The 27,273-nt window shown below is 52.5% G+C and overlaps 1 protein-coding gene across 1 annotated transcript in view; it reads left to right on the forward strand.

Annotated features, from left to right (window-relative positions):
* The window catches only part of LOC143387285 (leucine-rich repeats and immunoglobulin-like domains protein 1), a 125,567-nt gene that overhangs the window by 75,937 nt on the left and 22,357 nt on the right, over positions 1 to 27,273 (forward strand). Inside the window, exons 4-9 of the mRNA XM_077109088.1 lie at positions 12,914 to 13,051; positions 15,643 to 15,786; positions 16,976 to 17,119; positions 19,908 to 20,051; positions 22,572 to 22,715; positions 24,973 to 25,053. Coding sequence (XP_076965203.1) covers positions 12,914 to 13,051; positions 15,643 to 15,786; positions 16,976 to 17,119; positions 19,908 to 20,051; positions 22,572 to 22,715; positions 24,973 to 25,053 — 795 coding nt within the window. The remainder of the gene's footprint in view (positions 1 to 12,913; positions 13,052 to 15,642; positions 15,787 to 16,975; positions 17,120 to 19,907; positions 20,052 to 22,571; positions 22,716 to 24,972; positions 25,054 to 27,273) is intronic.

A 27,273-nucleotide genomic window follows, 5' to 3' on the forward strand; every position in this document is an offset into this window, starting at 1 on the left:
GGGAATGAGTGCAGGTCAGGCGTGGCTCGCAGAAGTCCTCTGTCAGGGTCTGGATGTCCCTCCCGGGGGGTGGGGGGGCAGGGTGCAGAGGCAGCTCCGCTGGGCTGGGCTGATGCTAGGGGCCAGGGCACGAGGACATTGGCCAGCCCAGGACAAGCACAGCGTCCGTGACCGGGACGTGGGGAATGCATAAGTACCCAGTTCTGTTCAGTGCTTTCTCTTTAGAGGGTCTGTCGCTTCCCTAAAAAAATAAAGCTCTACATCATACCTTTAATTTTTTTTTTTTTTTTTTGCTAAAAAATTCTAAAAGGATGGTTTAATCTCCTGAATAACCCCCAGGAGACCGAACTAAAGATGTACTTCAGGTATCTCCTGAACAAATATCGATTGAGCATCTTTTATATTATAAACATTTTTCTCCCTGGGTGCTGTGAATACAGCCGTCAGTAAACTAAAAATCCGAGCCTTGGTATGGTTTACGTTCTACTGATGCCATTTCATTGGGACTACTTAATATTTTAGGTGGTTTTGTTTTGTTTTTAGCTAATAGGCTTTTAGGAAAGTTGCAAGTTTATAGAAAAACATGAGCAGAAAGTAGAGAGAATTCCCACGTTCCATCCCTTCCTCCTGCCCCCAGCCCTGCACTCTTTTGGTGGAGGATTTGTTTCCCCTAATTTTCATTTTTATTTTTGGTACTGGGGAGTGAACTCAGGCACACTTAACCACGGAGCCACATCCCCAGCCCTTTTTGTATTTTATTTGCAGACGGAGTGTTGCTCAGTTGCTTAGGGCCTCACTAAGTTGCTGAGGCTGACTTTGAACTCGTGATCCTCCTGCCTCAGCCTCCCAAGTTTCTGGGATTACAGACGTGCACCACTGTGCCCAGCTGTTTTCCCATTACTAACATCTTGCCTTAGTTACATCTCATGGCCCAATATTAACTTCCTAACTAAAGTCCACAGTTTAGATTAGGGCTCCCTCTTGGGTTTGCACACTCTGTGGGTTTGATAAATGTAAAATCACATGTATCCACCATTACAGTATCACAAAGAAGTTTCACTGCCCTGCAATTCCCCAGGATTGAACGGTTTATCTCCCTTTCCTTCCTACCCTCTGGCAACCATGGATCTTTTTATCATCTTCATGGTTTTACCTTTCTGAGAATGTCATATATTTGCAAGTTATACAGTAGGCAGCCTTTTTAGATGGGTTTTTTTTTTTTTTTTTTAATTATAGTTGTAGGTGGACAGCATGCCTTTATTTGTTTATTTTTATATGGTGCTGAAGATCAAACCCAGTGCGTCACGTGTGCTAGGCAAGTGCTCTGCCACTGGGCTGCAGCCCCAGCCCCTAGATGGGTTCCTTGCATTCCTCCCGTGTCTTGTCTTGAGAGGTTTTTTGTTGGGGTGGTTTTTGTTTGTGCATCTTAGAATGAAGCTCAGAAACATTCTGACAGATGGTGATGAGCTGCAGGCACTCGTGGGCTGAGTGTCTCTGCACTTCACAGGACAGTGGTGGCTGCTGCTTTATGGTCCCTGGATTTCATTTCAAACCCAGGACTTCCAGCTCGATAGGTGTAAGCTGAGGGGTGGGGGAGCCACAGGGTCCTGCTGTAGCAGTGTCCCCGGGACTGTACACTTCCGTGGGTCAACACTCAGGTCTCCTTTGCAAGGATTTAATGGGAACTGTCTGTGGAAGACCCCCAGGGGACAGTGACCCTAAAGGAAGTGAACGGGCGGGGAGATTGGTTGACACAGCCCAGTCCTGCCTTCTGAGGGGTTGACCCTGCCTGGCGGAGGCTGTTTATCCGGCCACTGGGCTGCTCTTGTTTTTTATCCCATCTCCACCTGAATAAACAGATCCGGAGCGTCATCTGCAGCCAGGCTGAGAATCTGCCAAAATTCCCCAGGGAACTGGTGATTCACCAGCAGCCGGGGTGGGGGTGGGAGGGGTGAGCAAAAGAGAGACCTGCTTATTCTGATTTTCATTCTCATTTCCTGCCCAGCAAATAATCCAGGCTGGGCGTGCTCCCCCACTCCCCCTCTTTTGGGTACCAGGAATGGAACCCAGGAGGGCTTCCATGGGTCTTGCTGAGTTGCTCAGGGCCTTGCTAAATTGCTGAGGCTGGCTTTGAACTCTGGATCCTCCTACCTCAGCCTGCGGAGCTGCTGGGACTATAGGTGTGCACCACCATGCCTGGCTGGGCTGTTTCTTGAGAGACACTGGCTTTTTTTTTTTTTTTGGTGCGGATTATCAACTTATGCTATGGGTTTTCACTTTTAAGAAGCTGGATGTAGAGCTGTGTGAGGCACTGGGTTCCATCCTCAGCACCACATAATAAGTAAATAAATAAATAGATAAAATTAAAGTGTTCTGTCCATCTACAACTAAATATATATATACACTATTAAAACAGAAGCTGGATATATAGTAGGCTAGAGAGAGGGTGACACTTTTGACTATCATTCTGACCAGAGACACTTGGCTTCAAGTTGGCTTGGGGAAAACTTCTGCACTCGTTCTTCTGAAAACCTTTTCCTTGTTTTTGGGTTTGCACGCACATGGGCATTGGTCTTGATGTTAATTTGGGTCTTAGAATTATTCTTATTATTTGGGTGCTCATTAGATCCTCATTTACAATAAACAATTCTGCTTGATGCTTGAAGAAGATTGAGCTTCCTTGTGTTTCGTAGCCCCAGGCCTTATTCTTAGTGCTTTTTAGTGGTCAGGGATTGGGCCAGGAAACCAAGGGAGGTAGCAGTTGAAAATATGGCCAGAAGAAGCAGCATGACACAGGGCACATTCATCAAATGATTTTTCAGATTCATTTCAACCCTGGGGAATTGGTTTAAAAGAAAACTACCAGGGGTGTAGTGAGGCTGAACAGGTGCTGCCAGTGAGCCGTGGAGCTGTGTCTTGCCTGGACCCTGCAGGCCTGCTGGGAGGGCAAGTGAATGTGCACCAAACAGCCAGGGTAAAGGCTCTTCTGAGCCGGGCGTGATGGTGCACGTCTGTCATCTCAGACACTCAGGAGGCTGAGGCAGGAGGATTGCAAATTCAAGGCCAGTGTCAGCAAATTTAGCAAGGTCCCTTCTCAAAATAAAAAATAAAAAGGGCTGGGGATGTGCCTCTGTCATTAAGCTTGATGTTAATTTGGGTCTTAGAATTATTCTTATTATTATTTTGGTGCTACACCCACCACCCCCACTCCCACCCCTACCCCCACCCCCAAGTTCATGTCCACAGCAGTGATTTTCGAAGTAGTCCAAATTGGAAATAACTCGGTGTTCGTCAGCAATGGAATCCAAGAATAAATGGCTGTTTCTTAAATAGAAACATCATACTGCAATGGAAATGCCGCTAATGCAGCAAACCTGGGTGGATCCCATAAATACCATATGGAGTGAAGGTAGCCAGGTGCAGAAAAGTATATAAGACATTTCCACATATATAAAGCACAGAAATAGGCAAAATTGGTCAAGTATGGTAGAAATGAAGAGTTTCCCTTTGGGAAGAATAACCAACCAGGAAAAAGATGGAAGGCGATGTTCTCTCCCCTTGTCTGAGTGGGGGGTTACATGGGCACACACCTTTTGTAAAAGTGTGTTGAAGTCGGCATGTATCATTTATACACTAGTCATACTAGTCAGACTTTTATACCTGGATCGATGTGTTAGAAACAACAAAACAGCTGCTAGCACTTGGCATGTGATCTGGGTACTGGGTAGTGGGATGGAACCCAGGGTGCTTAACCACTGAGCCCCATCCCCAGCCCATTTTATATTTTATTTAGAGACAGGGTCTCACTGAGTTGCTCAGGGCCTTGCTAAGTCACTAGGCTGGCTTTGAACTCCCGATTCTCTTGCCTCAGACTCCTGAACCGCTGGGATTATGGGCACTATTACACCCAGCTTTTTTTTTTTGATAAAGGAGAGCTGTTCTTCACTGTGTTCTTGAAATGGTTAATATCCTTAGTGTTTGCACTACCACTGGTAGGTCTTAATTTCCCTCAGTCTCTGTAGCAGGGTCTCCAGCTGCTTCACACCAGGTGGGCTCCAGGTCTGCTCTATTAGGCCACATTGCAGCCTCACATGGCAGGTTCCAGGTGCGTTTAGGTCTTCAGCCACTCCTGGCAGGTCCTGGGTGCCCGCCGTGCAGTGGGTTATGTGCTCACTACGGTGCAGTCTTAGGAGTCCAGAGCAGCTCTCTGGTGGGCCCCGTGCTGCGGGTACTCAGAGCGCACGGGTGTGGGGTTCATTCACTGTGTGGCAGGATCGTAGGGTTAGTAGGGTTAGGGGTGGAGCCAGGGGCAGAGCAGGTGAGTTAAAAATTTTCCCCCTTCCAGGGTTACATTGGGTGTAGCTGTCTATTTTAGCCAGAGGTTCAGGCAAAGCAAGGAACTGTAATAATTTGGATTTTGCTGACTTAAGTAACTCAAAGTAAAATTCTTAAGGAAGATTTGCTCTGTCTAGTTAGAGTCCATATACGAAAGAGTGGACAGTCACCATAGTACTTGGAAGAGCTGAAGATCATCCCTGCCTCAATGGTAGACTTCTGTAGTAGCTTCCTGCGTAACTGGCAGAACTAAAGGAGGAGGCTAGAGAGTGCGGCTCTCTGTGTTCTGTAAGATGGTCCTGATGGCATGTCCGTCTCACTGGCCGCAGAAAGGAACCTGGGTCCTCTTTGGAGGAGCCTCATGATGATGTAGCCTCGGGCTTCATTTCACTTTCTGAAGAGGTAGAAAAGACTTAGAAGATTGTGATTGGTGACATCTGACGTGGGCACTGTGGAGGGAGGAGGGGAGGGTCTCCTCTCTGCAGCACAGTGAAATTGAGCCCCCTTTTGCAGGTGGATAAACCAGATAAAGAGGGGTTTACCATCCATGCACGGTTCCAGAGTTACATCAGGACGCAAAATCAGAATCTGGCTCCCTGTCCCCCAATCCCGGACTGGTTGCCGCAGTATTAACCAGGACACAGATGATAGCCCCGGGGCCCAGTCCTCGCCTGCTGCTCCTGCTTACTTTTGTAGGTTTCCATGGAACTCAGCCACACAGGTTAATTTACATATGGTCTGTGGCTGCTTTGGCACCGCAGCAGAGTTGAGTAGCCCCGCGTGACCACAAAGCCTAAAATGCTCACCATCTGGCCCAATTGTAGAATACACGTTTGCTGATCCCTGGTGTAGACAATAGGTGCATAATTTCAGGAACCAGAAATTCTCCACTTGACCCACCTTGCCCTGCTGCCTTTGATCTGCTCGCCCTTTCTCCCTGCCTGTTATCTGTGACAGGAGATCTTTTCCACCACCACCGGGAACACCTTGTAAACCAGGCTTTCACCCAAGGCCAGTGGAACAGTCACTTGGGGTACAAAGTTCTAAGCGCTGGTTTCAAATGCCTCCGGTCTGTTTCCCTGCCTAACTTAACGTGGGCTCTGAAAATGGAACCAAGTGGGAGAGCTTATCTTGCCTGCTGCCCGCCTTTGAAGCCTGATTTTATTTTTGAAGGCTTTAACAGGTGTGGGTTTAATGGGCCTCTGCTGTCTTCAGTTCTCCTCGCCCTAGAGGGCAGCCTCAGGGGTAAACTGACACTGGCTAGAGGCAGATGCCTTGTGGCCAGGATGTCCCCGCCCCCAGGCCCCATAACTACAGAATGGACTGGTTTTGTGAGTGTTCCTGAGATGGGGCTAGTAACGAGGATTCCTAGTGCTTCTCAGCTTGTGGTATCCTCACCCTTTACAAAATTAAAAAAAATTAAATGTCAGTGGATCCTTTTGCATCACTACCTGCCCTAGGAATAAAAGGACCTGTCCCGCTTGAATGCAGGTCTATGAAGACAAGAACTCAAAAGAAGCCCGCTGCGGTGGTGCACACCTGTAATCCCAGAGGCTCGGGAGGCTGAGGCAGGAGGATCTTGAGTTCCAAGCCAGCCTCAGCAAAAGCCAGGTGCTGAGCAACTCAGGGAGACCCTGTCTCTAAATAAAATATAAAAAAGGGATGGGGATGTGGCTCAGTGGTGAAGCACCCCTGGATTCAATCCCCAGTACCAAAAAAAAAAAAAAAAAATTAAATAAAAGGAATTGTAAAGCAGGATTCAGAGGTGAGAGAGATGGGTGTGGACCTTCGTGGGAACTGGGCCGTTGGTGATGTTAAGTGATAGGAAAAGCACCTGTGTTTGCACATGACATTAACCCTTTCACAAGGGTGACATGCTGGCTTGAGTCAGGGCAGCCATTGCTTCTCAGGCGGGAGGAAGGAAGGCTTCTCTGCAGGGATCTGTATGCTGGCTCTTTCCTCTGGCCTTCGTGGGTGGAAACCTGGAAGGGATATCTTAGAAGGCCAGCTGTCCCCACAATAGTTTGGTGCTTTGAGGTTTGGTGCTCTTGGGTCCAGGATGTGGGCCGCAGTCCGTCTTGCTGTGGGAGTGAGCAGGGAACAACACGGTTGGGGGTCCCTGGGATCTGCTGAGTCCCCGTCTGGGATGTGCTTAGAAGCTCACCTCCAGGACAGCCTGGGTGACCAGGGGCTGGCCTTGAGTTCTGCCACTGGAGCAGGATGGTTTCACATGCAGAGCTCTCAGGCGGCCCTTTGTTTCTGAGAAGGGAACCAGGTCTTCCCATCGGCATTGAACTGAAGGAGTGGAAGAGAACCAGGCAGTCGTTGATTTTATTCATCCCTCCGCCGTCCTTTTAGAACACCTCCTATAAATTAGCTCCTCAGCTTGGTTCTGAGGATACAAATGCAACTAATAAAAATGACGACTCATTTTATTGAGCAAGGGCTATGTGCCTGTTCATGTCAGCCCAGAACTTCACCATGGGACTCCTCCAAGATTCACACCTGTGAGCGGTGCAGCTGGCATTTGAACCTGGGCAGGGTGACCTACACGGGACATCTTCTGACTCTGTGGAGCTGCTGGGTCCTCAGACACCACTCACGCAGAACTCTGAGTGCAGCGATTCCAAGCCAGCTTTCCTGGGCACAGGGGTTCAGGAAGGTTTGATCGTGACCCGGGCTATAGTCGAGAGGCGAGACCAACCCTGGGACAGCAGGTGGCATGAGTATCCTCAGCACCTGGGGATGCGGTGTGGGATCCCCAAGGGCCTCTGGAGCCGCCGTGAGTGTATCATTTGTGTCTGGGCCGTGCTGTCAGGGGACCCTTGGGGAAGCCTTCTGTCCTCGTGATTTTGAGCTCTCTGACTGAGCTTACTTATCTGCTTACCTGGTTTCTCCTGTGTCGATGCTGGTGAGTCTCATAGCTGTGCCCACCGTGACCTTTCCAGATTTAACCCGTGTTCATTCTGTGATTCAGTCAACAAGTGTTTATTGAGTACCTACTATACTTTATGCTCTCCCAGTGGCTGGGTACATAGTAGGAAACAAAGTAGAAACACCTCTGTCTCCCTGGAGCCACATCACCGTGGGAGAGAAGATGTGAAACTGGAAATAGGCAATTACTAAGTGTATTAGATGAAAATCAGGGCCACTGAGAGAAATAAAGCCGGGAAGAGGTTTCCGGGTGGCCAGGAAGATCTTGTTGAAAAGATGACTTTGGAACACAAATGGGAAGGAGATGAGGGTGGGGAGGCACGGGAATCTCTGGGGAAAGCACATTCCAAGCAGTGGGAACAGCCGTGCAAAGGACCTGAGGCATGACGTACCCGAGAGCCAGGGTGGGGGCAGAGCGTGTGAGGTGGAGGGGCAAGAGGTCAGGCAGGTGCATGGCAGGTAATGTGGGCCCTGAAGGATATCCTAAGGCCACACTCCTGAGGCCACACTCCTAAGGCCACACTCCTGAGGCCACACTCCTAAGGCCACACTCCTAAGGCAGACATGAACATCATCCCTTGTTTTAGGCAGAGAAGTCTTGTGGACTGGCTCGGCATTTTGTTTTGTTTTAAGATTGTGGTAAAGTACACATATCATAAAATTTAAGTGTGGGGTTCAGTAGTGTTAAGTGCACTCATGTGTGCAACCCATCTCCAAAACTTTTTCCCATCTTGCAAAACTAAACTCCCTGTCCATCAAACAAGACGTCTTTCCTGAGTCCCTGGCAACCGTCTTTTTACTTTTTGTTGAGATGAATTTTACTACTCTAGATGCCACTCACAAGTGGGAGCAAATAGTAGTAGAATTTATTTTTTCTTTTGGTGCCGGGGATTGAACCCTGGGGTGCTGAACCACTGAGCCACATTCCCTGCCCCCTTTTTTAAAATTTTGAGACACGGTCTCCATAAGATGCTTAGGGTCTCACTAAGTTGCTGAGTCTGGCCTTGAACTTGCCATCCTCTGCCTCAGCCTCCTGAGCCACTGGGATGGCAGGTGTGCGCCACCACGCCCAGCTCGATTTTTGTATTTTTGTGCCTGGCGTATTTTACTTGGTGTCATGTCCTCAGTGGTCGTACATTTGAGTAGCATGAGTGTGAGTTTCCCTCATTTTTAAGGCTGAGGAGTCTTCTGGTGTGTGTATGTACCACATTTTATTCACTCATTCTTCTGCTGGCGGACACTGGGTTGCTTTGCCTTTGGAGTATTGTGAACAGTGCTCCTTGTGAAGACAGATGTACAAATGTCTTCTCGAGATCTGTTGTCTTCTGGGCTCAGGAGTGGAACTACTGAGTCATCTGGTGGTTCTGTGTTTAACGTTTTGTTTTTTTCTTTCAGTACCAGGGATTGAACTCAGGGGTGCTTAACCACTGAGCCCCATCCCCAGCCCTAGTTTGTATTTTATTTAGAGACAGGGTCTCACTGAGTTGCTTAGGGCCTCACTACGTTGCTGAGGCTGGCTTTGAACTCGCCATCCTCCTGCCTCAGCCTCCTGAGCCCCTGGCATGACATCGTGTGCCACCACTCCCGGCTTTGTGTTTAATGTTTTGAGGAGTCAGCAAACCATTTTCTTCAGCTTTCCATCATTACACATTCCTACAAAGTTTTGGCTGCTCCAAATCCTCACCCATGCTTAACTTTTTTTTTTTTTTCTTTTTTAATTTGATAGGGGCCACGCTGATGGGTGTGAGCGGATATTTAATCAGGGTTTTGTTTTGCATTTCACTTTCAAACATGGTTGCATGGGTTTGTTGGCTACTCGATCCTCTTTGGAGAAATGTCTATAAAGTCCTTTGTCAATTTTAAAAAAATTATTTATTTTTATGTGATGCTGAGGATCGAACCCAGTGCCTCACACATACTAGGCAAGCCACTGAGCCCCAGCCCCGGGCCCCCTTTGCCCATGTTTTGATCAGGACGTTTGTTCTCTGTTGCTGTCACTTCTAGGGATTCTATATATACAGTCATGCAGGTCCCCCCCCCAAAATGCCCAATCCATGGAGCCTCAAGTCCCTTATACAAACTAATGCAATAGTGGCATGTAATCAGTGCTTTAAATCAGCTCCAGAATCTTAAATTATCTTATACAGTGTAAATCAATGCTGTGTAGATAACTATACCATGCCGTTTAGAGACAGGGACAGGGAAAAAGTCCGTACACCTTCACTCCAGACACAGTCTCTTTTGCATTTTCCACTGCAGTTAGTGGAACGTGCAGGTGTGGAAGCTGTGGGAATGTGGGGTGGGGTGGGGTGGGGGTGCTGACTGTATTCCGGGTAGTAGCCCCTTTGCCAGGTACCTGATTTACAAATATCCACGGGCCCCCTGAACTGACCTCTGTGGTTGCTGCTGGGTGGGGCTGGAAGGTGTGCCCTGTAGCCTGCCCAGGAGCCCCTCTTCCCATTTGATGATGTCATCTCCGGCTCCCGGGAGGGACCCCCTCTTACCATTCTCTTGTGCCTGCCTCTGAGTCGCCACCCCTCCCACCTGGCCCACGGGGAGCCCGATTCCCAGCTCCTTGGCCTGGCCCTGGGAGCCGTTCCCTGGGGTGGCCCTGCCAGCTCTGTCCCCTGCACCAGGCTCCTGGCCTCCCGGCCCCAGCGTCCTGGCTCGGGCACTAGCCCTGGCAACTTCTCCCGGGCAGAATGAAGTGCGTTCGCTCCCTCCCGGGCCACCGTGGTCCATCTCCATGGCTGCCTCTTGTGCTCAGTGGGAACTTTCCCAGGGTGCCAGAGACTTGTCTTCCTCACAGTGTCCTTTTTGGGGGGGACGGAGGTGGGGGGGAGAATGTGAAGAGGCAGACTGACAAGAAAGAAGGAAGAGGCCCAAGACAAAGACCAAGTAAGACAGAGGAGGGGGTGTGGGGGAGCGGAGAGAGGGGTCAGCTGTCCCGAGGGCTCCCCCCCAGTGGACCGACCCCTTTGTCCAGCTTTGGGCCCCGGGACGTCCCTTCTGTTTCCAGACCCCCTCTTTCCTGGCTCCCTGGCACGGTATCCAGAGTTCCCGGATGAGGCACAGCACTGTCTCCTTTATTTCTTGATCTTTTTTCTCCCCAGACTTTGCATAATAAAGGTTTTCTGTTCTTTTGCTTTGGGAGTCTGAAAACTGTAAGAGACTATCTTTATTAAAGAGCTGAATACAGATCTCAAAGGAAGTAGCTGGGGGGGTGAGGAGGGGGGTGGAGGGAAGGTCCTTTCATTGGAAGCAGGCCCCCCCCCCCCCCCCCCCCGCCCCCGTCAGCAGAGTTGGGTCCTTGCAAATCGAGTTTTGAATTTAGGGCCTGGGAGACTTGTGAAAAGAAAAACCAACAACAAAAGGAGCCGAGGGAGGCCCCCCAAACTTCTGGGAAAGAAACCCTCGTTCCTGCCTTGTTGGAACCAATGTTCAAGTGTTGGTTTAAAGGAGATGCCACTGGGTAAGCGACGGCTGGCTTCCTGGCTCCCATCGGCTGGACAGCTGCCCTCTTTTCTCAACCTGGCAGGAGTGTGTGCCTGGAACCCTCGGGACAGCACTGCCACCCTGCAGTGGGGAGAGGAGGGTGGATACCAGGGATTGAACTCAGGGGCACTCGACCACTGAGCCCCATCCCCAGCCCTATTTTGTATTTTATTTAGAGACAGGGTCTCACTGAGTTGCTTAGGGCCTTTGCTAAGTTGCTGAGGCTGGCTTTGAACTCTCGATCCTCCTGCCTCAGCCTCCTGAGCCACTGGGATGACAGGCGCACTGCGCCTGGCAACCAAGCAGATTCTCACGCACCTCCTGTACCAGTTTACATCTGCGAGGCAGAGCCACGTTCACAACGGGCCATGGCCCCGCCTCGCTTGGCATTAGTCACCTTTGTCCTGATTAATGACTGCTGGTCCCTTGGTTAGATTTGGGGTTTGCCAGAGGCCCCGAGGGTTAAAGATGCAAATAAGTCATAGTGGACGGTGCCTTCCTAGGCGTGCAGGACACCCTCGGAGCACTTTCCTTAATGTCCGCTATCCCTTCAGCATGGTTTTAAGTTGGGTTGCCCGTCTTCCAGAAATGACAGGTTTCGGCTCTATCATTTAGATGAGGAAACTGAGGAACAGCGCCATTAGAGCTGCAGGGGATTTGATTCCAGTGAGACCCAGCAGTGAGCTCCTCTCTCCCTTTGCAGAGTGCCAGGATTTTATTTTTTTTAATTTGTTCTAATTAGTTATACATGACAGTAGAATGCATTTTGAAATATCCAACATAAATGGAATATAACTTTTTCTGGTTGTATGTGATGTGGAATCACACCAGTCATGTAATTATGTATGCACACAGTGTAATAATGTCCCATTCATTGTACCATCCTTCCTACCCACCAAACACCCTCCCTTCCCTTTGCTCCCCTCTGCCTAATCCAATGTACCTCTATTCTTTTCTACCTGTCCCCCATTTTGAATTAGCATCTGCATATCAGAAAGGACATTCAGCCTTTGGTTTTTTGAAATTGGCGTGTTTCATTCGCTTAGGATGATAGTCTCCAGTTCCACCCATTTACCAGCAAATGCCATCATTTCATTCTTCTTTAAGGCTGAGTAATATTTCATTGTGTATATATAACACATTATGATTATCCATTCATCTGTTGAAGGGCATCTAGGTTGGTTCCATAGCTGGGCTTTTGTGAATCAAGCTGCTATAAACATTGATGTGGCTTTGTCACTGTAGTATGCTGATTTTAAGTCCTTTGGGTATTATGCTGAGGAGTGGGGTAACTGGGTTAAATGGTGGATCCATTCCTAGTTTTCTGAGGAATCTCCATACTGCTTTACAGAGTGGTTGCATCAATTTGCAGTCCCACCAGCAATGTATGGGGATTACCAGGATTTTATCATTTTTATTTTAAATAACACACTGTGTGTTATTTAATCTCCTGTATGTCTCCATGCCTGGCACATGGGAGGTGTCAGTAGTGATTTGTGAAGTTGGATTAAACTGACCCAGAGAGGGCTGAGGATGTGGCTCAGCGGTGGAGCACTTTCCTAGCATGCATGAATCCAAGATTTAATCCCCAATACTGCACACAGCCATATGACTAAACCTGGGCTCCTGCCTACAGGCCTTATAAATCATGGCAGTGGACTGGGTCCTGAAGATTGCAGAAGGGTATTGGTTTGGAGTTGCCCAGTTGTACTGGTGCATCCTTTATGGTGGGTATATAGGTGGATGGGGTCATGCCATGCTTGTGTACTTAAAGGTCACCCTCTGTGTTCTTGCCCCATACTTTTGCAAACAGCTTGTCCCATATGAGAACATCCAGCATGCTCTCTGAAGCCAGCAGCTGATCATGGATGGGAAGAACAACAGGAAAGTCACTCGACGGTCATGTTATGAAAGAGCAAAACAACTAGTAAAATAGGAAAGAGAATTCTTATACTTTTTTGTATTTGATTTAGAGTCAGGGTCTCACTGAGTTGCTTAGGGCCTCCCTAAGTTGCTGAGGCTGGCTTTGAACTCCTGATCCTCCTGCCTCAGCCTCCTGAGTCCCTGGGATTATAGGCGTCCACCACTACGCCTGGCTCTTGTAGTTACTCTGCAAAAAGACCAAGTCCCCTCCACTTGTGTGTTTCAGGCAGCACAACAGGATCCGCAGCGTGAACGGGAGCCAGCTGAAGGCCTACCTTTCCTTGGAAGTGTTGGATCTGAGTTCGAATAATATCACGGAGATCCGGAGCGCCTGCTTTCCCCCTGGACTGTACATACGAGAGCTGTAAGTGCTTCTGTGGCCGGGGCTGTCCCTCTGCTTCTAGGGCAGCTGGTTGCCCAGGTCTGTACACAGGCTGCGTATTCCACTTCTGCTTTGGTCAGCTTTTTCACTACTGTGTGACTAAAGGACCCGACCAGAAAACTGTAGAGGAGGAAGAGTTTGATTGGGGGCTGACAGTTTCCGAGGTCTCCGTCCACAGACAGCAGGCTCCATCCCTCAGGGCTCGAGGGAGGCAGGACATCATGGAGGAAGAGTGTGGTGGAGGGAAGCAGCTCACAGGGTGATCAGGAAGCAGAGAGAGACTCCACTCTCCAGAGACAAATAGAGACCCCAAAGCCACGCCCCCAATGCCCCCTCCTCCAGCCACACCCACCTGCCTCCAGCCACCACCCAGTTAATCCCATCAGGGGTCCATTCACTGGTTGGGTTAAGGCTCTCACAGCCCAGTCATGTCTCCCCTGGACCTTCCTGCACTGTCCCACACGTGAGATTTTGGGGGGACACCTCACATCCACACCATAGCAACTTTTCAGCCCTGGGGCTGGTACAAGGCAGGGATTGGCCTCTGATGCCCACTGATGGAACATTTCCAGTCCCATAGTATTCGTCTGTGTGACACCCAAGGTGGACACCTGAGTCAGGGAGAGGTGGACCTGCCTGTCCAGGGAGCTCACCCCTCAGACAGAAGAGTTCAAGACTCTGAGGTCTGCCCTGACCACAAAGCCTGCTTGTACTCCCGTTTACTGGGCTGCTTCCCAGCAGAGCTTGGAGGGAAGGCTCAGGGGAGCTTAGAGGCCCACCCGGCAGAGAGAGCGCTTTGCAGACTCTGCACAGTGATCACACAGCTCACGGGATCTGTCTGGGAAGGCGGCTCCTGGCTCTGTGGGTTCTTGGGACTGTGGGTCTCTTACCCGTGTTCGTGCCCCATCTTACCTGCAGTGTGGATGGTAGACAGGAGTAAAACGATGAAACCCGCAGCACCCGCGGCCTGTGGGTAGGAGAGGGTCGCTCTGGGGAAGGATCTGAAAACCTAGGCCAAAGAGGCATTTCCAGTTCTGAGTGAGTTTCCGTTCCCTGTGCCATCACTGTTTCGGAGTCCTTTTGGAGCTCATTGGCGAGGCCGCTTTAGAGGTGGCCGTGACCCATCTCTTCAGGGAAGATGAACCTTGGCCCCTAGACCTTCCAGGTCATTCTCAGGCTGCGTCAAGGTGCCGAAATCGGGAACAGGAGGCCTTGGCCTTTATTAAGCCTCGAGTGGAGGCTGTCCCGAGGTGTCCAGCTGCCGCCCGACCCTCCCTTGCTCAGAACCAAGAAACCACCAGCCGCTAAATGGAATTGCACTGACCTTCTGTTGCTGCAAGAAAGCAGAGGGACTTTCTCTTTTGGCAGCTTGTGGCTGCTCTATCTTCATCCCAGAGGCCGTTCTTCTCTAATCTGGAGTGTCGAGAACAAACAGTCCGCCCCGTTGTAGAGAATCCTCATGTGCCCTGTGCTGGGGCTCTGCCCTTCCCCCAGGGCAGAAGGTTCTCTGGGTTTTCTCCTTTTCACGTAGGCACTGTTTTTTTTGTGTGTGTGTTTGTGTTTTTTGTTGTTTTGTTTTGTTTAAAAACACACACACATACCAAACTTTTGTCTAGGAAAAGCAGTAAGAAGGGTGTTGAGGGGTGACTTCCCATAGGAATACTGATTTATTTTATTCCCTTTATTTTTTCCCTTTTCTTTTCCACTGCTTGCTATGCTTTGCACACAGTGTAACACACTGTGTTGTACACTGCAGTCCGTCCACTCGGTACGGTCAAAGGAGATGGCCCTGAAAAAGTATTGCTTGTCTTTTTTGGCGGGGGGCGGGGGCACCGGGGATTGAACTCAGGGGCCCTCGACTACTGAGCCCCATTCCCAGCCCTATTTTGTATTTTATTTAGAGACAGGGTCTCCCTGAGTTGCTTAGGGCCTCACTTTTGCTGAGGCTGGCTTTGGACTCACGATCCTCCTGCCTCAGCCTCCCGAGCCCCTGGGATAACAGACATGGTATGGCTTGCTTTCTAAAGAACTTGGCTCAGGTCTCTTTAACTAGAGGGTTTCTTTCAGGTATTTAAAATCATTTAAAGGTATTGGCTTGTACACACTTATTATGTAAGTCCAAAAATGAGACCCACTTCAGGATGAAAGACTGTTGCCCCAAATCGTGGAATGGAGTCTGACCTGGCCTCTAGTTGGTGCTTTGTGTAGGGCTTTTCTCGTCGGCCTAGGGTGGCGGGCCAGTGGTGGCCCGAGGTTGGCAGGTTTGCAGGAGGGCTGGGGGTGGAGGTGTCTGACGGTCACTCCCGCCCTCTTGGGCCCACTAGCCACAGGTGCTGTGTGCGCTGGGCTGGGTGGAGGTTGACCTTGGGCAGTCTTGCCACCTGCAGTGCTTCCCCATCCGGGAGTCAGGGCAGGCTCTGAAGCCTCGTGGTGACAGACGTCTCCTCGGGAAGCCTGTCCCTCTGGTGTGTCTCAGTGTGTTCTCCCAGCTCGGGTCCAGCTGGTCTGGTGTCTGTGACGGCGCCAGGAAGGCCTCCTACGGCTGTGACATTTTCTCTCCTGACTCGTTCCAGCAACCTGGCCAGCAATCGCATCGGCACCCTGGAGTCGGGAGCATTCGATGGCCTGTCACGGTCGCTGATGACTCTTCGCCTGAGCAAAAACAGGATCGCCCAGCTTCCTGTAAAAGCATTCAAGTTACCCAGGCTGACACAACTGTGAGTTCAGAAACCGGCACTTTAATTCAGGGGATAGCCCAATTTTATGGGGGCCAAACTTCCCCAAGGACCTAGCGCCAAATGTGACCCCTACTCCCCCCAGTAAAGTTCTGCACGAACCGTAATTAATGCCCCTATGGCAACACCTAATAAAAGCAGATTGGAGCTGGGTCTGGGGCCGGTGGGCCGCCTCATCTTGCAGGGATGAGGTCCACTGAGTGTGGACGTGCGGGTCCACGCTGGTGTCCTCCTGAATGACATGAGGAATCCTGCTGGTTAGCTGGCGTGGCTAGTGCTTGGGCTGAGTGCATTCTGTTTATTTATCTCGGAGGTTTTAGTGTTGTGATTAAAGGTACCCGAAAACATGTACCTCGGGCTTGATGGCATCCTGGACATTTCTTGCATTTGGCAGGAAGTTAGCAAGGCTAGAGGCGGTAAGCAGGAGATGGCAATCTTTATCTCCTAGATCTTATAAGGTGGTTGATTTATGATTGTCTCTCGCTTTTTTTTTTTTTTTTTTTTGGTACTGGGGATTGAACCCAGGGGCACTCAACCCCTGAGCCCCATCCCCAGCCCTATTTTGTATTTTATTTAGAGACAGGGTCTCCCTGAGTTGCTCAGGGCCTCACTGAGTTGCTGAGGCTGGCTCTGAACTCACGATCCTCCCACGCCCTGTGCCACCACGCCTGGCTCTTTAGTGATTGATTGATTGGTTGGTTTTCTACTTCTTTTTATTATTGGAAGAGTGGATGTCAGGAAAACCAGCCAGTAGTGGAAATTTGGTTTAAGTTGATGAGAACAGTTGTTGAGGCTCAGCGGGGTGTGGATCCTGGGCTGTCTGCGGAGAAGGTCTCCATGATGCTGAGGAGGTCGGGTCAGGAGATGCTGCAGAAATGCTTGGGGGAAACCAGGGCTTTACGATGAGCTCCGTGTGTCGTTCCCTGCCCCTCCAGGCCACCCAGAGTCCTTTCGGTCCCCCGAGGCTCTCTAGTGCTAGAGCCAGCAGCTGAATGTGTGTGCTTCATGGGGTGTCCCCCCCGCTCTTGCCCACTCTGCCCCAGACATGGAGGTCCCGTCAGGTGCCCCGACTGCAAGTGTGACTCGGCAGGAGTGTGTGTGTGTGTGTGTGTGTGTGTGTGTGTGGAATGTGCACAGGGAGGCTCTGAGCCCGTGGGCTTCTTCTCTTCAGGGACCTCCATCGGAATCGGATTCGGTTGATCGAGGGCCTCACGTTCCAGGGCCTGGACAGCTTGGAGGTGCTGAGGCTCCAGAGAAACAACATCAGCAAGCTGACGGACGGCGCTTTCTGGGGGCTGTCCAATATGCACGCGCTGTAAGTGCGGGCGGGCCCTGGCGGGGCTCCAGCCCGAGAGTGAGGCCGTGGCCTCTGCACCCTGCCTCTGCGGGGAGTGGGGCAGCCTGTGTGTGTCCATTCAGCTGAGCCCTAGGTGGAGAGCAGGCCACCTTTCCTTTTTCTTTCTTTTTTTTTTCTTTTGGTTCCAGGGATTGAACTCGGGGAGGCACTCGACCCCTGAGCCCCGTCCCCAGCCCTATTTTGTATCTTATTTAGAGACAGGGTCTCACTGAGTGCCTCACTTTTGCTGAGGCTGGGGCTTTGAACTCACAATCCTCCTGCCTCTGCCTCCTGAGCTGCCTCGATGACAGGCCTGCACCACCGCGCCCGGCAGGCCACCTGTCCTTTGAGCCTTCCTGTGGTCCCAACTCCGTGTCTCTGCAGACTCAACCAGATCTGTTCGTGTTTCCATAGCAGAGTAGGAGCACCTCTTGGAGGAGGTTTTTGTGAATCAGGTCAGGGGGTGCAGGAAGGAGCCTCGTTCCTGGGCCTCCTCCCACCCCCACTTCCTCGCTGCGGAACAGATCCTTCCCCACATCCTCTGCACTCCCACACCCCGCAGGAAGCTCCTTCCCTCCCCATTTTGGGTTTGACAGTCTTCCTTGATGTGCAGGTGGACCCAGAATGTATAGTTCATCGCAGGAGATTTATTTCTGCCTTGTGAGCTCATCAAGGCACTTGGTGCAGATGTGCAGCTTTTATCCAAGGAACGTGCTCTTGGGCCAGATGTGTCCAATAGCGGAGCCGAGGCCTGCCAGAAACAAAGGCCACATCAAAAAAAAAAAAGCAGAGGAATGCAATCTGCTGCCGTTCAACATTTAAATTTGTTTATTTTTCATCAGAGGTAATGCCTCTGCGTGAATGAGGCAGATAGTAAAGGAAAGCAGCTGCTGCCCACCCATCGCCGTCCCCTCCCCCTCCCTCCCCATCCCGGTTCTTCTCCCGGGAGACAGTTGGGAATCAGCATTTCCTCTTGGTTCTCCTGTTTTCAGGATGGCGGGTGGTTACTTCCAAGTTGGCACACCTGCACCGTATCTTTACCCACTTCTTTCCTTCACTACTCGTCTTTGTGACTGAACCCAAGCCCAGAAGCCTAGATCCAGGCCCCACAGTGGGCTGTGCAGAAGCGTCTCTGCACAGGGTGCCGGTGGCTTCTCCTCCTTTGCCACTTCAGCTGGGCTGGAGCTCTGTGGTGCATATTCCAGAACACTCTTCCTTCCTCAAGGCTGTCATTTAGAATCTGAAGTTCTAAGTTGATGGTGGTCTGAGATGAAGAGGATTTTCAGAAGAAAACAGTGTGAGGCTCTACCACTTCGTTTTTATGTGGAACAAGTTTATACAAATTAGGGCCCGTAATTCCAGTGGCTCGGGAGACTGAGGCAGGAGGATTGTAAGTTTGAGGCCAGCCTCAGCAACTTATCAAGGTCCTAAGCAACTCAGTGAGACCTTGTCTTCAAATCAAAAATAAAAAAGGCTGGGGATGTGGCTCAGTGGTTAAGCACCCCTGGTACCAAAAAAAAAAAAAAAAAAAAAAAACCCGCAAAATATGCATTGGTAACTTCCAGGAGAAAAACCAGTTGTCTGGGTGGAGCTGTCATTGGCTAGGATTCTGAGAAGTGAGGGAATGGCACACGGATGCTCTTCATTCGATGGGGTCACATCCCGAGAAGCCCACCGTGAGCTGAGGATGTCATAAATTGAAAATACACTTAATACCTAGTCCCCAGGGCATCCTAGCTTGGCAGACAACACATGATGGAGTGTCAGTTGTTTCCTCTGGTGACCATGGGGCCGACAGGGAGCTGTCTCTCTGCCACTCCCAGCATCGAGAAAGGATTGTACCCGGTAGGAAAGATCTAGATTCGGAATTCCAAGCGGAGTTTCTGCAGAATGTGCGCTAGTCATAGAGTGGGGACATTACAAGTTGGAATGCTGTAAGTCAGGGACCTACTGTGCATACTTAATGAGCTTGTTGGGAGCCAGGTCCTGACACTGCCCACGACCCCGAGGTACATTCCCTATTCCCTCCCCGTACAACGCCGTGAGGTGGATTCTTCCGGATATTTCTATTTCGAAGGTTCAGACTCATTAAGCCATTAAAATGGTAAAATCAAGATTTAAATTTTGTAGTCATTGAGCCGGGAGTACTGGTGCACACACCTGTAATCCCAATGACTCAGGAGGCTGAGGCAGGAGGATCGCAAGTTCAAAACCAGCCTCAGCAACTTAGTGAGGCCTGAGCAACTCAGTGAGACCCTGTCTCTAAATAAAAAAATAAAAAAGGGCTGGAATGTGGCTCAGTGGTTAAGCACCCTTGGGTTCAATCCCCGGTAGCAGAAAAAAAAGTCATACAGTCATTGGACCCCAGAGCTAATGCCACACAGTGGATTTTGTCAGCTGCATGAGGGCAAGGGCTGCCTCCCTTTTCCCCTCCTCTCTCTGTTCCTCTCCTGGCTTTGCCCTTGCCGAGAGCCCCTCTGCCCACTCATCTGCCCGGTTCACTTTGATTCAGCTCAACGTCACTTATGGCCAACGTCCCCTGCCCTTCCGAACTTTCTGAGTGTGTCTTGGCCTGCAGACCCTCCACTGGGATCTGCCCGTCTTCTCTCTGCCACGTGTGTGCACACCAGGGGCGCTGCATGCTTCCCAGGTGCTCTCTTACACCCTCGGTGTGACCGCCGTGTCTGATCGGAGCGCTGACCAGGCACACTCTGGGTGTCGCGTGAAGGTCGGACCCCCCTTGACCCCGGGTGCGCTGTCATTGCAGACACCTGGAGCACAACAGCCTGGTGGAAGTGAACAGCGGCTCCCTCTACGGCCTCACGGCCCTGCACCAGCTGCACCTCGGCCACAACTCCATCTCGCGCATCCACCGCGACGGCTGGAACTTCTGTCAGAAGCTGCATGAGTTGTAAGTGTCCTGGGCTTTGGTCTGTGGAGGCCGATCCTCCAGAGCCCAGAGAGCAGTGGACTAGGAAGGGGTGCAGGCCTCCGGGGCAAAGACAGCTCAGAGGCGGGCCAGCCCGGGGCCCTGTTCTGGAAGAAAGACAGACAGATGCCCAGGCCAGCCAGGCCCAAAGCAGGACTGTCAGGGCTTTGAGCCCCCAGGCCCTTCCTGCCTCCTATTTTTGGAATAACAGAGGTGTAACCTGTGGGTCCTCATGGGGAGTCTCTGTCCCCAGGGATTTCTTGGGTGTGGAAAAAGCTCCTGAAGTCAAGGGCTCTGCCTGGGAAGGGCAACCTAAAGAACCGTTCTCACTGTAGCTTTTTGGAGAGTGATGGTACCTTAGGCCTCTGGGTCATGGTGAGGCACACCTGTAATGCCAGTGACCTGGGAGGCTGAGGCAGGAGTATCACAAGTTTGAGGCCAGCCTCAGCAAATTAGTCGGACCTGTCTCAAAAAAATAAAATAAAATAAATAAAAGAAGCTGGGGATGTGGCTCAGTGGTAGAGCACCCCTGGGTTCAAGCCCCAGTACCAAAAAAAAAAAAAAAAGAGAGAGAGAAACAGTGTGTTTGAAGCACACTAGGAGCATGAACAGAGCAGTGGCGGCCTGCTGACTGTGGAAGAATTTGTGTGTCCTCAGCGCTTGCACCTGGGTCAGCTTCCCCAGGGACCTGGCTCCTGCCTTTACGTGTCGTGCCTGGTGGAGGAGGCGGATGTGCGTGGAGGCTCACAGCCCCCCAGTCCCTTGGAAGATCCTCAGTTGGGACACGCAGGCTGGGCCTGAGGGCACCTGAGCTCACTGCTGCCCAAGCTGAGCGCCACAGTGGTGACCCCTGGAGAGGGGACCTGGGTGCCCTCTCTGTCCTGCGTGCACAGCCGGGGCTGCAGAGCTGAGGGTGGGGAACGTGGCCGTGTTCCCGTGTCTGCACCTGTGTCTGGAGCTCTGCTTGTGTTGGGGGAACAGGTCCTCGCTAGGTGGACATATTCAGTTTCACGGCCATCCCCGTTGTTAGACCAGGTGGATGACCTAGTTTAGTCCAGTTGGGTTTCCTTATTTTTCAGGACAGTTTGGGAGGGGTTTTCTCCTTTCCCACTTTTCTTCGTCGTCTTGGCCTAGAAAAATCATCACTTCATGTGAGCGAGCGTCACGGTTGCCAGGCGCACTCGCGGGGGCCTCAGGACTTCATGCTGCACCCGCAGCCCCAAGTCCTTACCCGGTCCCTCCTGTTGTGTGTGTCTCGCGTCACGGGCCCACGCGCATCCCTCTGCTGACCTGGCGTTTCGGTCTCGGTGGGTCAGTGGTCGGGGCGTGTGCCACGCAGCAGCCTGCCTCTCCCTCCCGCTCACTGCCCTTGGACTTGGGGTGTTAGATTCGCCCTCCTGATGCTTCGGGGTGCTGCTTCGTCCCTCTCCGGGTATCGGGGACCGCACGAGGGAACTCCGGGGGGACGCGTGGTTCTCTGTTGTCCTGGGCTGGGAGTCCTGGGGAAGCAGGGCAGGTGTTGAGTCCGGCAGTCCCGAGCCTGTCTAGTTCCTAGGGTGAGGGGCCACCATCCGGCAACTCGGCAGAGGGTGTGTGGGAGAAGCTGTGCTCCGGAGCTTTGGCGGGGGTGGGGGGGCTTTGAGTCCCCTGCTCCCCTTTCTGGCTGTGGACCGCTGTCTGCTGTGCCCTGTAGAGGGGCCGGGGGTCACTGCAGCATGCCTTGACCAGTCCCAGAAGCTTGCCCCGTTCCCAGGTCGCCTCAGAGCCAGGCTGAGGGTTGCCTTCCCGCCCCTCCCCTAAGCCAAATTCCTTAATTGCAGGTGAGGATATGATTTTGGTCTCCTGCCAGGTCCTGCGACTGACAGACACCATGACTTATTTCTCCAGCAGGGAAAGAAGGCTGCCGGCTGCCCCCTTTAAAAACCCATTAATCTTCACTGATGCTATTTTCCTTCTTCCTGACCCAGCCCAAACTAACCATTTTCCCACCAGAGGTGACCCAGATGCCAAGTGACCAGCGCCAGGGTTGTGTCAGAGATGCACGGGTGTCTGAGAGGAGGGTTGGAGTCGGACATGCAGGCCAAGTGGATGGTTTGGGGCGTGTGCTGTCCTGCTTACAGGGAGGGTAGGTGACACTCAGGCCAGAGCCTCCCAGGCCGAGGCCGAAGCCCTGCAGTGGCTGTCCCAGGCAGGGATGTGTGGCGCCCTCTGCTGTCCAGTGCGTGGAGTGGCAGCATCTGACCCACAAGGGGCCTCTGCCAAGAAAGGTCTGAATCAGGACCAGCCTGGACACCAGCAGGAAGGTTTTGTATTGCGTGACCTTGTGCCATCCCCTACAGTTTAACCACACCGGGACCTGCACGGCCATCCCCGTTGTTAGACCAGGTGGATGACCTAGCTGTACGTCCACCGTGAGATGCTCCCTGCCCACGGAGATTCCACAGGCTGTTGTAAGCAACTCTGTGAGGCCTGCTAATGACCTGTGCCCCTCCACCTCCCCAGGGTCCTGTCCTTCAACAACCTCACGCGGCTGGACGAGGAGAGCCTGGCCGAGCTGGGCAGCCTGAGCGTCCTGCGCCTCAGCCACAACTCCATCAGCCACATCGCCGAGGGTGCCTTCAAGGGACTCAAGAACCTGCGCATCTTGTACGGCATTCACTGGGGGGTGACAGAGTGACGGGGTCCTGGGCGGGAGAGCAGAACAGGGCAGAGCCGGCCCCCAAAGTCCTCCCAATGGCTTTGGGTGGGAATTGGACCCCAAGCTGATGTGTCATGTGTGTATGATGTCAAATGCCTTGTTCCCGTGGGACGGTGCCTGAGGGGAATGACAACCCTGAAGTGTGGTGTCACCAAGCAGAAGCTGCACATTGTGCCTGTCAGGACGCTGGGTCCTGCTGTTGAAGTGAGCGTCCCCAGGTCGGCAGCCACTGCCACACTGTCCCTGCAATCATTTTTTTTTCTTTCTTTCGGTACCAGTGATGGAACACAGGGGCACTTGACCACTGAGCCACATCCCCAGCCCTATTTCATATTTTATTTAGAGACAGGGTCTCACAGAGTTGCTTGGGGCCTCGCTTTTTGCTGAGGCTGGCTTTGAACTCACGATCCTCCTGCCTCAGCCTCCTGAGCCCCTGGGATTACAGGCATGAACCACTGCGCCCGGCTTCATTTTTTCAACCCTCTATGTCTTTTCTCTAAGCCATTGCAGAAAACTAGTTCAAAAACTAGTTCAAAAACTCCTTTGTTACACTTGTGTCCGATGTGCCTCATTTCCAAAAGAGGTGGAGTTGGGGACTCCGTGTCTTTCCTTGTCCTCATTAGGGAGTCGTTCAACCAGGTGGAGGTGACGATGCCATGTCCCTCTAAGTGTCCCATTAGGTGAGTTGCCAGAAGTCACCGCAGGATGCTTTTCTGGGATTTTTAGAGAACTTTTTGATTGTTGGCCTCAGACAGTTTCCAAACCATCAGCAGAAAGCCCCCGGGGGTGTGTGTGATTTTCAGCAGACAGTGGTGGTGGGCTCTGAGACCCCCTTCCTAGGCATGACTTCCCGGTGGACAGGGGCTTGCTGCAGGCAGCTGGGGCAGGACGCCCCTCTGCACTTGGACCTGGTGGAGCTGGCTTAAATGTGGGGTCACTGCCTGGGGGAGCAAAGCGCCAGGCCAAGCTATTCCAGCTGAAGTCCTGCGAGGCCAGGACAAGGAGGCCAGGCATGGAGACTTAGCAGGCCGGAGGAAGAGGGAAGGTTGGCAGCAGGAGTGGGGACACAAGCCCACAAAGCCACCGCCCCAGGCCTGGGTTCATTCAGTCTGAAGATAGTGGGCAGGAGCTGTGGGGAGGAGAAGCCCCTCCACAGCAGCCGACTGTGCTCAAGCAAGGTCACAGCGAGTGGTTCACCTTCAGTCAGAGCTCCCTTCCCTCTGGCACCGTCCATTCCAGGTCCTCCTGGGAGCCAAGCGCATCCCTTTCTGATCCTGGCCCTTGTGCAAGGGCTCAGGAGAGGGAAGGGCAGGCCCGAGGGCCTGCTGGAAAGTTGGAGACGGCAGAGTGTGTGCAGAACAGGGCTTGGCCGCCAGGTGCCATGTCCCGCCTGGGCACTGTGACCTGCCCTTGGACGCTGGGAAGCGGGCTGAGTCACCGGCCTCGGGATTTGCTCTGCTGGGGGAGCCTGGCCTGGAGAGTTGGCCCCATCTCTCCCACCCTGGCGAGCAGGTCACAAGTCTGACTCAGCACCCAGATGTCCTCCCTGGCTCAGTGTCTAGCTCTCTGCAGGCCTCGTGAGGAGATGGGCTCTGGGCCCCAGACTCACCGGCCAGCATGCAGGGCACAGGGCCAGGGTCCCTTTCTTTACTGCCTGATTTTTTTCTTCTACGTGCTTTGCTCCAGATTCTTGGTCGGGTCCAAAAAAAGGGGACTCTGGTTGAGTTCGAGAAGATAGGAACCTCAAGGAACTTGTCAACCGATCCTCCAGGCCAGGGCCAGATGTCCACTCTGTGCAGGCAGAATACAAACTGGGCTTTCCATCATGTGCTCTGTACTGCTTCCCGCCCGCCCCCGGGTCTGGCCATGGAAAGCTGCTTATTTGGGGTGTGCATCAGCTGCGTTGGGAGGCCGTGGGGGCCTGGCCACGCTGCAGGCTGTACAGAGCGGGGCCTGCTTCTCAGAGCCGCACTCCTCATGACCGTACAGGACACTGGGCCCCTTGAGCTGTGAAGTAGAAACCCAGTGTGAAGCAGTTCTCCTGTCTCCACAGAGAGTGGGAGGGGAAATCCTGGGGACCGAATCAGAACAAATTGTATTCCATGCTTTAAAAATGACGCCATATTCTGTTGCCATGTAGAACTAATGAAAAAAAAGTGGGGTGAGGGTTGCGACTGAGAGGTTCACGCTCTGTCTTCTCCCCAGGGACCTGGACCATAACGAGATCTCAGGCACAATAGAGGACACCAGTGGCGCCTTCACAGGCCTCGACAGCCTCAGCAAGCTGTGAGTATTTCTGAGTTCGTGGCTCTCTGAGCACTGGCACACGCTGGAACCCCCGTGGACAGCTCCCTTGTCCTGTGTCTGAGTCCTGCAGCAGAAAGTGGGCTCTGCCCTGGTGTGGTGGCCCACGCCTGTCATCCCAGCAGCTCAGGAGGCTGAGGCAGGAGGATCACGAGTTCAGAGCCAGCCTCAGCCACTTAGCAAGTCCCTAAGCAACTCAGCGAGACCCTGTCTCTAAATACAAACTAGGGCTGGGATGGGGCTCAGTGGTTAAGTGCCCCTGGGTTCAATCCCTGGTACCAAAAAAAAGAAAGAAAGAAAATGATTTGATGCCTGTGATTTGGATCTGAAATAATCCAGCTGGATTAGAAAATGGCGAAAGGGTAGAGGTAGAAGGGATGATGAAATTGGCGCGATCCAGTGACACATGTAGGTGTGTGGCAGCCACCTGGGGTTCACGGTACTGTTTTGTCTTGTCTGCTGTCACGGTGTACGAAGGTCTGTGCGTTAGAAGGGAAAGAGAAAAGCAGGTCTTGTGCAGCTCCAGGTTGGCCACTGTGCTTGGTGTTGAGTGACCACTTAGGAGGGGACCGTGCTGCTTGGAGCCCCTCCCCTGCTGGGTTTCCTCCCAGTGTCACTGGGAGCTCTGTGGCATGGCTGTGCTGGAAGTCGTGGCCACCATGCTACGTTGCCCCATCTGGATGGGCTGGCCCCAGTCTGCGGGGCTCCCCTGGGCAGAGTGGAGCATGCCAGCACAGAGGAGCCATGCGGAGTCCCCGCGAGGTGGCCTGGGCCTGCCTTTGGAGAGCTTGAGAGGCTGGTCTTGCTGGATCTGCCTCTGAATGGGGAGGTGAGCCACTCCTGGGGTCCTTCCTCACTCACACAGGCCTAACCGAGGGTCTTTTCCCACTAAGCAGCAGAGCCCTCTGTGACCACCGGGTGGGCGTTGCCCGTCCTTGTTCCAGGTTTTGAGCTCAGGTAGTCCCTCAAGCCCAGCCATTGGTAGTTCTCCAATCTGGCGCTTCCTGGTGCCGCCGGAGTGTGCCTTGCGCCCAGGTTTGCCTGGGATTGTCGTACTCTCCCACTCCAGAGATCCTGTTCCAAAATGGCTCTGGTGTCACCTGCTGGGGACCTGCACAGGTAGCATATGAGGAGAGAAGGGAGAATTTCTGGACCCCGGGAGAGGCAGTTCATTGGCACTGTTAGTGACATGGGGAGGACAGGTGATGCAGGGGTCTGCCCTGTGCCTGGGGCGTTCTTTGGGAGGCTGGGAGCAGAGGTCCATGTAGAGGGGGTGTCGGGGGAGATGCAGAGCCTCTGGTTCCCACGAGGTAGGAGGTCCTGAAGCTGGTGGCCGGGGCCTTCAGAGGGGGATTCATGGGGAAAGGGGTTTGTGCCTGTCATTGCGAGTCCCAGGGACATGAGTGCCCCTGCACTGTCCCCTGTACCTTGCCACCGAGGCTTGGGCAAGCACGGATCCAGCCTATGACTGACTGGCCAGGCGACTCATGAGAGGCCAGCCATCCCTTCCCTGGGATCCCTGGCTGTGGGACAAGAGCGTCCCCCCAGCGGAGAGCCCCAGGTCCCCTTTGCCCACCCAGCGGCTGTTTGTTAGAACCGCTGTGGTGTCTAGCTGGAGCGCCACCCGGCCCCCACGCACCGGCAGGGAGAAGGTAGAGGCCTGTTGTAGTCCACGCACAGCACGTCGGGCCTGGAGAAATCGGGAACTCATCTATTGCTATTGTCACCATTAGGGGTAACAGCCTGACCTCACTGTAAAAGGGGTCAACGGGACTGACATGTAGTGGAAGAAATACAGCCTGGCTTCTCCCTGGATCTGGTTTACAGGTCTAGCTAATCAGCGCCATGCGTTTTTACTAGGACCTGGGGTGCACGGCTCCTCGGCCTGGGGGGGATCTGAGCAAGTGGATGGTTGTTGGCAGTGCCCTCAGCCTTGCTTGGAGTTTGATGCCCCCCTGAGCCACTGTCTGCCGCTAGTTCTGTGGTTACAGAGCCTAAGCCCAGCCACCAGGTTTTCTGTGTTTGGTTTATTTGTTTTAAAAAAAAAAAGTTTGATTGCGAGGCTGTAGAACTGCTTTTTGGGGTGAGATTGCTGGCACGTCCACGCACACCACCTCGGGGAGGAGGAACGCACAGGGGTCTGTGGCCTGTTTGCTCTCTGCCCTCCAGAGGAGACGGGAAACAGAGCTGGCTTTGTCTGAG

The sequence above is a fragment of the Callospermophilus lateralis genome, chromosome 1 (assembly GCF_048772815.1).
Source record: "Callospermophilus lateralis isolate mCalLat2 chromosome 1, mCalLat2.hap1, whole genome shotgun sequence".
NCBI lineage: Eukaryota > Metazoa > Chordata > Mammalia > Rodentia > Sciuridae > Callospermophilus > Callospermophilus lateralis.